The sequence below is a fragment of the Eucalyptus grandis genome, chromosome 3 (assembly GCF_016545825.1).
Source record: "Eucalyptus grandis isolate ANBG69807.140 chromosome 3, ASM1654582v1, whole genome shotgun sequence".
Classification (NCBI taxonomy): domain Eukaryota; kingdom Viridiplantae; phylum Streptophyta; class Magnoliopsida; order Myrtales; family Myrtaceae; genus Eucalyptus; species Eucalyptus grandis.
Genome location: NC_052614.1, coordinates 45490338 through 45502263, shown reverse-complemented (window position 1 = coordinate 45502263; position 11926 = coordinate 45490338). Strand labels below are relative to the sequence as shown.

Sequence of the window (11926 nt, the reverse complement as noted above, 5' to 3'; positions counted from 1 at the left end):
GCAGACCTTTACCATTTTTGTATCACTTTTTCTGTAAGGATTCTTGACTTAGTCCCTCAATAAAGTTTGTTTTTTTACCATGTTAGCTATGTTGTGACAAAATTTCGTGATTTTTAGACTTCATTTGGTAGGTTAAATCTTGATAGTAATGACTAAATGTTCTGTTGTTTTGGCAATTTCCTGATACATTGTTGCTTATTATTTGATTTTTATAAAATCATGCTTGACTCTTTTAGAAAAACTTTCTATTCATGAAAATTGTTCCACATTTATTTTTTTGGTTGAAACAGCAGAAACTGTATTGAGGAAATCAAGTTTGTACAACCCGTGGCAAGTGCATTAGCACAAACCAAATCCATGAGGTAAAAATGGGGAAAAACAACCCAGTTCTAGTTTGACAAAGCCCGAGTATGGGCTTTTGCAATCCAATCAGCCACCACATTTGCTTCACGTCGACAATAGCATAGAGTGAGATTAGAGAAAAGGGAAAGCAAAAGGCAGCTTCGGAGAACAGACACCTCTCCTCCCATGGCGGGTGCCTTTGTCGATTCAACATCTCAACAAGGAGCAGATTGTCCGATTCAACCAGCACAGTCGCGTGAGTGAAGTCTTGACAAAGCATTGCGACAAAGTAACCACAAGAAAGTACGAATCTTTGGGGCAGTTGGCATTTTCCATAATTTCCGCCATAACTAGGTAGGGTTCTAATAAGATGTAGAAGTTGCTCTATTTATGTGAGTAGTTGTTGTCGTGTAATTGCATGATATGCAGCTTTTACCATATAAACACCATGATTGGTAGCAGTCCATAATCCTTGGAAAAAGTCGGTCTTACTGGAATGCTAGTGATATGATCTATCACCTTCGAGTCAAAAAATCTGTTGAGCATATTGCACTTCCAGGTGTTGGTGGTGTGATCAATGAGATCGGCTACCATTTGAGGTTCTTCTTGGACTTTTGGTCCACCTAGTATTCCGATAGGTAGCCACCTGTCCTCGTGTATGTTGATTGATCCCCCATCGCCCGACCAACATACAAGCAAGGCAATATTGCATCCCTTCCACTCAAAAGACTCTGCCAGCCCTAGGATGGACGAGAGCCTTTTTCTGCAGTGCAAAAATTCGACGAATGGAAATAGAGGCCTTTAAAGACTTTACCCCATAAGGATCGAGGCTGATGGAATAGGCACCACGCTTGTTTGTCAAGCATGGCTTTATTGAAGCTTATTAGATCTCAAAAACCTAAACCACCAACATCCTTCCTTTGTTTCAAGTGCTTCCCAATTTTGCCAATGTATCCCTGATTTGCTTGTGTCATTCTGCCACCAGAATCGTGCAATTCACTTTTCTATAGATTTGCAGAGAGATATGGGTAATTTAAATATAGACATGGCGTATTGTGGTATAGCTTGTACCACAATCTTAAGAAGAATCTCTTTCCCGCCCTTTGAAATAATGTTTTCCTTCCATCCTTCCAGTTTTGCATGAACTCTACCCATGATCAATGAAAACATATCCTTTTTCGAGCGCCCCCAATCAGATGGTATTCCTAAGTATTTACCACATCTTTGCAATACCGGTACCCTTAACTCCATGGCCATATTCTCCTATAAAGTAGCAGGGCACGTTTTGCTGAAATAAATACCAGATTTGTTGCGATTAACAGCTTGGCCCATCGCTAAGCAGTACTGATGCAATAGATTAGATAGATTCTGACATTCATGAATCGTACCACCAAGAAAGAAGATAGCATCGTTTGCAAAAAACAGATGTGATGGAATAGGACACCATCTATTTAATTTGATACCTTCAAATAAACCAATGTCAAATGCGTTGTTAATAAGATAAGATAATAGATTCGCTATAAGGATAAAAATATATGGGGATAGAGGATCACCCTATCAAAGGCCCCTGGTAGGATGAAAGTACTGCAAATACTCGCCATTCATTTTGACACAAGAGGATGTTGTTGTGATATTGTTCCACATTGTGTTGTGCATATTGGGTAATTTTCTCATAGCCAAATTATCAATGGATACTGCCCAATTTTGCTGATATACTGTGCTTGGTCTGAAAATTCCTGTTATTAGTTTTTTATTGTGATTGCTTAGTTAGATTTTTAGACTAGTTTGTGCATGACATTAGGACATGTCACCTTCATGAAATTTGTCTCAAATCTTTTAATCTTCATTGTTAAACAATTTTCAATGAATGGATTTGTCGAATTACATCTTGAAATCGTTTTACTACATGTGATGTTTCCAATAGCAAATCTTTAGAAATTCCTTTTTGATACCTGATTTGACATTGTGAAAATCATGGTTAAACCATATTTAAAATGTCTTCGACGCTTGTGAGTGCATTTATGCAAAACCTGAATTAGCCTTGGCAATTAAATGCGTTCCATAACCGAGATATCACTTTATCTAAAAAATCTTCACTGCTCTATTATCAATGATTTCAAACACATCTTTCAACTATCACATGTCCATCCAATGCATATAATCATGTCATTCATTAGAAATACTTGTGTTTGTGATTGGCGCATGCCCTTGTAATAAGTGACCCACCAACTATTCACTCTTTTAGTTGATTGGTTGGGAAATAAGGTCCAAATGGCCTGCTTGTGTGTTAAATTCATGTTTGTGCATGTGATTTTTATATGTATGTTAGGGTTGATGCATTATATCAAGAGGAAATCTTGGAGATCATATAGAACGCCTTGTTAGATAATTACATACATTATTGGCTATACGAGAACACAAGTGGTCAATAATGGTTATATGTCATAAAATGAATCGAGTAGGTGTCTAGAGGGACCTACGCATGAATTGCAAAGGCCAACCCCGAGGCCTAAGTTTGGTTGATCTAGAACTTTACTCCACTTGATTGATGGATATTGGCCCTCTGTCATGCTTTTGATTGTTTTGAAGTGTATGTTTGTTTCTTTCCATTGTATGCACCTAATTATAGTTCTTAGACTAGGTTTAGATTATGATCTCGAATATAAAGATAACATGAAGATGGTGAAAGGTCGATGTCCATTTCGACCATATTCTTGTATTCATTTTCTCCGACATATGTCTCGGAGTTCTCATTATTTGTATAAATGTCCGACGAGTTGCAGGTTTTTCCTCTTCGCTTACCATTTTGAGTTTTCATATTTTCTAGGATTGCATGATGGATTTACTATTTTCCTTGGTTGTTTACTTACCATTTCGCACTTTCAATTCAATTGATTGCATTCTTTTCATCTTTTTTAGAAATAAAATGGCATGAAAATGACCAACATTAGTTTAGAATTGATGATCACAAAAAAGTAAAAAAGAAATGCATAGACACCTTAGGTAAACATGACATATTGTTAGGTATCGAAAGGACGCTAATAGTGATATTGGCATAACTCAAATCCCCAAATCTAGATATTTTGTTTCATAGAAATTGAGGGACACCTCCTGACCCTCAATTGGTTTTTCTAGCCGACCCCCAAAAAGGAGACTAGTGGCGATTTCCGTCTTATTTCTAGGTTGTTTTGAACAACTAAACCATTCAATGAATCCGTTGTGAGGGGTATGAACCTTAAGAACATGTTCACAATCATGATTTAGCATACTCGAGATGGTGAAGCCAATAAAGATGAAGTGATGCAATCTTTGGTGGATGTACGTCTCGAGAGGCTATCATGGTTGTTAAAAATACCCTCAAACTCACCTTTAGGTTTGGTTTCCTTTCGACCTTAAAAACGTCAATCAAGACGTGCCGTGACGTCGAGATAGGGTCACAATACTTTCTGCTATCACACGGGATATAAGCTTTGGAGAACTCGCGATCACGATCAAGTGAACTCACAAGAGGTTTGCCCAAGGGATGAGGTGATAACGCCCTTGTGGATGAAAACCGTGAGGGAACTTTCGTGGTCAAGTATCCCTAAATCTGACTTTCCCCTTCTTCCTTCTTCTCGAGGATCGTGAGGGTGGAGATTGGGTCGTGACAACCGTCTAAGGCAAACTACGATGGCTTGTTACTTAAACTTATTCTTGCAAACCATCACATTGGCAATGGAATTGACGTAGAAAGAAGTTGCATGCTTTTTTCGCAAGTAAACGGAGCTTCAATCTGATGACGACTTGAAGAGAGATGTGGTTCACCAGTTTTCTTGAAATGAACCCTCTCTGTAAACATTTTAATTTAAGTAAACACCTTATAAAGTGAACTGATAGTCTATTTTGCCCCTACTAGTACCCGGAAAGTGAGCATGTGACGTCACATAATAAAAACCATGAAAATCCGAGGGCCGACTGAATTAGAATTAAATCAAAATCTTCTCGTCCCCCACAGAATAGTGAGAACAAGCATTTTAGAAGGATCATCATCGTTATTTATATTAATAATCGAGTAGAAAAACGTAGCTTTAGGAAACAATTTAGTTTCTTTTTTTTCCTTATAAACATTGAATTTCTTTGTACTTTTGTTTGTTTCTTTGTTTAGTTAAGAATATAATGAAGTTTACCTGATAATATTGTGTTTTATTGAAAAGATATTTTAGCAAAATAATCTTTGAGTTTAAATGTCCACTCAAAATTATAGTTATTTTTCGCATGGGACCCCAAACTTGTCCAACCCAAACCAACAATCTAACTACGATCTATTAGGGTTTGGCTTGATCAAGAAGTTGAAACATGGCTTGCTTTTCGATGGAGCACATTTAATCAAATTCTAAATATATTTTGATTTCTCAAATCTATTTTTCATCAAACGCTAAGCCTAGGTTACGTAGAGTAGACTGCTCCATTAACGTAGAACGAAAAATAACATTAGGTAACGTTCTTGTTAAAGATATGGAATGATAGGGGATAGGCTTTTCTGAGATAAGACGTGATTGTTTAGTTACTTTGAAGATGAATGAAAATTATAATATGATCACTGATCAGGACTATTTAAAGTAGGTTAGAATTTATATCACAAGGGTATAGTGATTGAATAATCGCAAGATCAGGTATATGTGATCGATAAATGACTGAAAATATGAAACTTGGCTCCCTTTCTGTTAAGTATTGTAATTTGTGCTAGTCACTATACTAAGACTGTCATAAGCATATATATATATAAATGTTTGGTATATATAAAGAAACTGAACCACTCATTGTATAGAACATTAATATATTCCAATATCACATATTTACAGGCCCCTTATTTTACTTCATTCAAAATCCACAGAAAAAAAAGGGGCTCTCGGGCTAGAGAAGAGTAATATTTAACGGTTGACGCACAATTCAGATTTTACGCAGAGCAGATTCGGAAACTGTCTAATGCAGTCTACAACGGCTAGGTACTTGTTCTTCCGAACCATCACATTGGCAATGGATTGACGTATAGATTAGTAACGTGCTCTTTTAACTTGGTTCCAGCATGAGTGTAGAGATCTATCTCATCTTTATACACCACATGCACAACTCGTGTAAAATTGAGAATTCGCACTAGGAGTTGCCTAGGGACATTGGTCGAGCAGCACAACCCTTCATTAATGTCCTTCCATGCATTGGCCACTTGTTTATGGAGTTCCTCCTTAGCCTCTTCCTCCGTAACTCCGTATTGTTTCATGAAACACTCCACTGAAGATGGCCCATGACCTCTCTCTTGCTCAAACTGTAAAAACATATCTCATGGATATTATTATTTTTATCTTTTTGATAAAATCTATTAGACAAAATTTAGATAAGGTAATTTTGTTCACTAGTGTAGCTTATATATACCTTGTGTCCAGCAATGTCATCCATGAGCCGATAGACTATTTTCATAGCATTCACTATCTTGGGGTTGCTATACAATAGCCAGTCAAAAACATCTTTTGTTACAGTATCTCCCATTCCTAACAACAACAACATCACCAACAGCAATTCAATAGCAATGGTTGATAATGCAATGGGCATGTACTCCTCCATCATCGGTATGTGGTTTTGATGGAACCATTTGGCTTCAGTGAAGTACGCTCTCACTTGGTTTTTCATCTAAGGAGTCATTTTCAAACACAAAGCTACATCAAAATTTGAACTTTAATGTGTTCAGCAGACTTAAATATATGACTCTCTCTCATCCTTATCCAAAAACCTGATATTTTGTTGCCAGTGGACATAGTAAAAATTGCATTTGATTAATATAACCTTGAATGGCTTACCGCTTCTTTTGCATAGAAAAGGTAGTTCGATCGCCCTTTTCTAGTCACCTCGTAGCCAATTTCATCATACAAATCAAGAACTATCTTATAACATACTTGCATGTACTTTGGTAATCCATCTTTGACTTCAACATCCCACCTGAGTTCAAGTCAAGAAAATATCACACTTGACCCTAACTAATAGTTGATCAAATTAGAATTAGTATTTAGAATTGGTAAACTGAGAAAAGCATCCGAGGGTGAACTCTACCTTTCAATTGCTTCTGTGAAAAGTTCTAGTTCCTCCAATGTGCCATAGACATCATAGATGTCGTCAATAATGGTAACAATGCTAAACACTTTGGTTAGTATTTCCCTTGTGGCTTTATGCTCTGGCTCGAAATAACCTCCCGATATCCAAAGATACATCTCCACAAGTCTATCTCTAGCAAATGGGAACTTTCTTTCTACATCTAAATCCTTCCACCACCTATAATTAACAACATAAATCCTGCTTAAGGCAAACACATCATTGATGGAATAATAGAAAGTACTTAAGACCGATGAGCCAAAGAGAAGACACTCGTTGTCACTTTAGTAAATGAATTAGTTCAAAATAACTTGAAATTGAATGAATCGATCTATGTTGATTTGGTGTTCTTAGAACATCTAGCTACTTCAGACATGGTATCATGAAGCCAACCTTGTAAGGTTACCGAGTTCCTTCTGGTGTTGCTCTTGCAATAAGTTGAAATCGAGTTTAGTTAAGGATAGTAGTACTTCATTATGCAAAGGCTCCTCTTGGTAGAGTGAAATGTAGCGCCTTGCCTCTAGCCTTGGTATTCCCTTGTGGATTGGTTGTTTTAGGGCATGCCTCACTTGTTTTTTAAGATTAGGGCTTGCCTTTCCTTTATCAATTGACTCGAGGTGAGTCATAGCAAAAGCAAGTGCATCATTCAAAACATCATCGCCATGAAACCTCATATGACAAGCTTCAAATAGACTTAGTAGTCCTTGCACATCAACAATGAGTGATTTGCTGAAATTCCCATTGATGTCCTTGAACTTGTTAAAGATTTCTAAATGGCCAAACAAAACATGAGAAAAGATACTATCATGAGATACTATGAAAAATTCATGTTCAACATCTAGATCAACTGGAATCAATGAAAAAACGATGACTAAACTAACGTTAGAAGAAAGGACTATTCACCTTTCAAAGCAAGACATTTTGAAGAACTTGGGATACGAGAATCATATAGAAAAGTTAACTAATAAACAATTCAAAACTAGAGCAAACCAAATATGTTAGTGATATTATGAGAAGAATGACACTATAAGTGCCAAAAGTTATGTATAGCACCCACTTTAATGTCAAATATATTTTTGAGATCACTTAAGTGCTAACTTCGATCTGGATCACCAAAATTCTGATGTGGCCATATTTTATTAATTTCTCAATTTTACGTGGCTCGTTAGTATGCCCAATCAGCATACAACCCTTAAACAAAGTTGTGTATCAAGTAAAAAAGTTATCACTATTAGTGTCAATCGTTATTAAATAATGATCACTTTAGTGCTGGGCATTATTAAAAAATGATCATTTCAGTGCCAAAAAAATGTCATATTAGATAAAAATTTTAAATAAAAAATTCATGTAATTTTTTTGGCTGGAATTTCTTATCGGAGACACTTAGTGATCTTTTTTTTTTTTTTTTTTCCAATCTAGTACTTAAGTGAGCCGGCAAAATTTTTTAATACTGAAGTAAGTGCCATACACTACTTTTTGCACTTCTAGTGGTCTTCTCCCTATGTGTTCACTCTAATAAATTAAATGGACTGTCAAATTGATGTCCGCAATATAATTTGGCTAACTAATTGATCAACGAGAATTAGAACATTACATACCACATGAAATTGCATAACCTTGTTGTCGCAACAATCGAAAGAGAAGAGCAATCGTGTGTAGGTCGTTGTCGTTATCACCATCATGCAATTCATAATAGCTTTTGTGAATTTGTTCCAACTGCTGATATATCTCAATTTCAAAATGGTAGGCTATTCCTAAGCGTTGGATTTGATCGATCAAGTTCAACTTCTGCGAAGGCTTATCCATAGCACCTACCAACATCTTCCTCAATTCTCCTTTCAATCCCTCGATTCCATCGTCAACTATAGCAGGAGAACTCTATAATAAATAAAAAATTGAAAGTTCAAATGACATGAATTAGTAAAAATGGAAGAAATACATTTTGTGTCGAATGACCCCATTGACCATGATAGATATGAATTGAATTACCTAAAAATCATTCCGTCATGATTATTTCTTTTAATAGCGGAGAAACGCTTTCGATAGGTGTTAAATTATATGTGCATGCCACAAGGTTCACGTAGAAATTTTGAATCATTTAACGATCAGCACATGCATGGAGTTTCAAATCAACTAAAACTTATTTTCCTTTACTTTTTCAAATGCTGTGGGATGGTGCCCCATCATTCAAGATTATTATGTTTTCGAATATAATCCAAGAAAAAGAACAATTTAAATGATACCATCGAGTTGGAGTCAGAAGCATATTTGAGAAAATAATCCCCCCATATGCTTGGATGAAAATTTGCTAAACGGCGTTCAGCGACGCGACTTGTTTCATGAGCAGGAGAAGAAGATGGGATTGCTAAAATCTGAAGAGACATTTCGTTTCGCTGTTTTCTTGATTTAGGTGAATAGATGAAGAACGTTAGAGGGTAGAGGCTTCTGTAAGTGTCGAAACCCTATCAATGGTTTTTATAGGCTGTAGCATCATATGTTGGACTGGCAGATAGATAAGGAACGACAGGCAAACATTTATTTTCTCAAAAAACTTTTTTTAATATGATTTGGAGGTCTGATTGATGCCATGCCATTCAAGTTGTACTTTACAAAAGTTGAATATCTCATATATGCGGCCATGAAAATAAGGGCAGCTCTCTCAAAATTTAACTTGACTGGAGGTAAGCACCAATCTGGCTCCAAATTGGGTACCAAACCAAATCAATTGGTTCTACGCGGTTCTTGATTCCCAAAATTTGGAACCCACGATACCCGGTCCGGTTTTTGGTTCTGAGTGTGGAACCAAATCGACCAAACTAGACTACAATGCTTTTTTGTTTTTTTTTTAAAATTATTTTTCTCTTCAAGAACTAAATATGATTGGGGGCATAGACAAAAGCAAACCCCTCCCTTTCGTGCTCGAGATTGATACTTCATGCTCCGGACAAATGATCATCATTCATTGCTAACACTTAATTTCCCTATTACTTTATATTTTTGTTTGTTTTACATTGATATTTTACTTGAAGCTATTTTGTTGCTTATATTATATTGCTATAATCGATATTTGTCTAGGTTGTTTTTTAAAGAGCTTCATTAGCTTATATTATAATTGTTTGTTATTTGATTTTTTGTTGTTTAAAACATGCTATTATTCTCATAGTAGTCCAAAGACTATCATAAAATCATTTCTCCATTTTGAAATATGAAGCAAAAAAAAAAAACATGTTTTAGAGTAGACCCTAAAATCGAACTAGACAAATAAGGTAGGTTCCAAAGTTGGTTTCAAGACAAACAAGGTAAATTCCTAGCTTTAAAAATTGGAAACCAATTCTAATAGGATAGGTTCTAGATTTCAAATCTAGAACCCACCAACTGTATAACTAATCACCCATAAGGAATATACACATGGATGATTGGTCTTAAGGTGAGTTAGTTCCCACCCTAGAACCTGAACTAAACTAGGCATAGTCAATTTCCAGTTTGTGGAATTGGGAACTAGCCCATGTAGTCCTAGTACTGGGTTAGACTTAACCGATCGGTCTGGGCTAGTTCTAGGGTCAGTCCAAAAATTTGTAAAAGTTGTTCACGTCAATGTTGGCCAGGCCAAATAGAACAACCAACATTAAGGTTAATTGTTTTCAGTCAACAAATTATCAAAAGGTTTAGGGTTAAATTAGTATTAATTGGGATACAATATGTTTAGAATTTCTAACAATTACTCTCAAAATGAATGAGCATTGGCATGCAAAAATTTAGATTTGTAGTAATGAGTGTAGTTCTCACTCTCGTTTTTTTTGAAGAACCACATCTTAAAGTTGTGAAAAAATCTCCTTTAGCCAAGTTTGTATTCATGGCTTAAAAAGATATATGACAAGGATTGGCAAGACTTCTCCTATCATGAAGAACCACATACTTAAAGTTGTGAGGGACAAAGATCTCCTTTAGCCACACATACTTAAAGTGTGAGGGACAAAGCCATCTCCTTTAGCCAAGTGACACATACTTAAAGAAGAACCACATACTTAAAGTTGTGAGGGACAAAGATCTCCTTTGGCCTTTGCTGTTTCATCGCCTACCAGCGTGTCAAGGTCTCATTGCCTTTTCAGGGCAATGAGACATGTATATGACAAGGATTGGCTTTCTTTCAGCCAAGTGACACATACTTAAAGTTGTGAGGGACAAAGCCATCTCCTTTAGCCAAGTGACACATACTTAAAGTTGTGAGGGACAAAGCCATCTCCTTCGGCCTTTGCTGTTTCGTTGCCTACCAGCGTGTCAAGGTCTCATTGCCTTTTCTTTCGGAGGGTTGGTGTTGTTCTTGTCCGTTGGCTCCTTTTGGTTGTTTTCACTTGTTTGGTTGTTTTTTCTTGTAACTTTTCTTTCTATTTGGCTCTTTCGTGGATGCCATTTGGCCTCTTGTTGCTACCTTGGTAGCTTTTGGCTTCCTTTTCCTGGCATCCTTTCACTCGACCTGGCTTGTTACCTTGTTGAGTGTAAGTTTTTTATGCTAGTTTCCGCATTGCTTTGTTTGGTTTAAATCAATATATTCTTACCTTACCAAATAAAAGAAGAAGATATATGACAAGTACATAGACTTTCATGATAAAGCAAATCGAAGCAAAGTAAAGGTCAGAACACTACAAAACGAAGCCAAATCCATAAAAACAACGAGGATCAACAAAGCACCAATAATGTTAAACACACACTAGTTCCAAAAGAACGGATCTGTCAAGCAAAATAATTGGCGGCTAATCACTAGATACGGACGCACATGCCAAAAATTCATTTTCCAATAACTATAGCGTTGCCATTTAGCGATGCGCACTTAGATTCAGTTTCCTCTATACCATCATTGTACGTTTCTACGGGAAAAAGAGTACTACAAATAGATGCCAGTGATGAGTACTAGGTTGTTATTCTTTTTAAAGAAATTGATGGAAAGAATCGAGTACTATAATTTTTTGTCAAATAGATGCCAATGATGCAGTGTGTGTGTGTGTAATAGGTTGAATAAATAGGATAACATTTGGAAGAGCATTTCTTTTAATGAAAGAAATTGATGGAAAGAATCGAGTTGCACTGTAGTCACAAAAGTGGAAAATTATATAACATTTGGAAGAGCAAATCTTCATAGTTTAATGAGACAAAGTAATCATCATTGAAATTAGAGGCAGAAGACCTATACACGGACAGAGTATGAGGGTTTCAAATCTCCAAAATATTATTAAATTCTTAGATCAAAATCAGGAGAGAACAACTCCTAGGTTTAAAACTAGATTTGAAGAGTTCAAATTCTCAAATCCAAGATTAGATCAGGAGAGCACATTTCCTAAATTTGATTGGGAGAGAAGAAAGGGGAGAAGTACAAAAAGACTCCAAGAAAATCAAAATAGATATAAAGGAGGATGAGACTTGCTCAAATTCCGGTCACGATTGAAGGTCGAAGAAGATAATGAAAAGA

General features: G+C 36.2%; 1 protein-coding gene across 1 annotated transcript; it reads right to left on the bottom strand.

Annotated features, from left to right (window-relative positions):
- Positions 1 to 5270: 5270 nt before the first annotated feature.
- LOC104439741 ((-)-germacrene D synthase) lies at positions 5271 to 8931 on the bottom strand. The gene is made up of 7 exons (XM_039308629.1): positions 8706 to 8931; positions 8061 to 8340; positions 6856 to 7231; positions 6424 to 6642; positions 6174 to 6312; positions 5752 to 6006; positions 5271 to 5644 (listed from the first exon to the last, which is right to left on the bottom strand). Exons 1-7 carry the CDS (start codon positions 8844 to 8846, stop codon positions 5348 to 5350), a joined length of 1707 nt encoding a protein of 568 aa, XP_039164563.1. The 5' UTR covers positions 8847 to 8931; the 3' UTR covers positions 5271 to 5347.
- Positions 8932 to 11926: the final 2995 nt, after the last annotated feature.

Excerpts from the sequence above, each read along its gene's own strand:
- LOC104439741 (XM_039308629.1), bottom strand. The coding sequence starts at position 8,846 with ATGTCTCTTCAGATTTTAGCAATCCCATCTTCTTCTCCTGCTCATGAA. Across the intron at positions 6,313-6,423 it reads TTCACAGAAGCAATTGAAAG|GTGGGATGTTGAAGTCAAAG; the intron begins GTAGAGTTCACC and ends ACTTGAACTCAG. Across the intron at positions 6,007-6,173 it reads TTTTCTATGCAAAAGAAGCG|ATGAAAAACCAAGTGAGAGC; the intron begins GTAAGCCATTCA and ends ATGACTCCTTAG.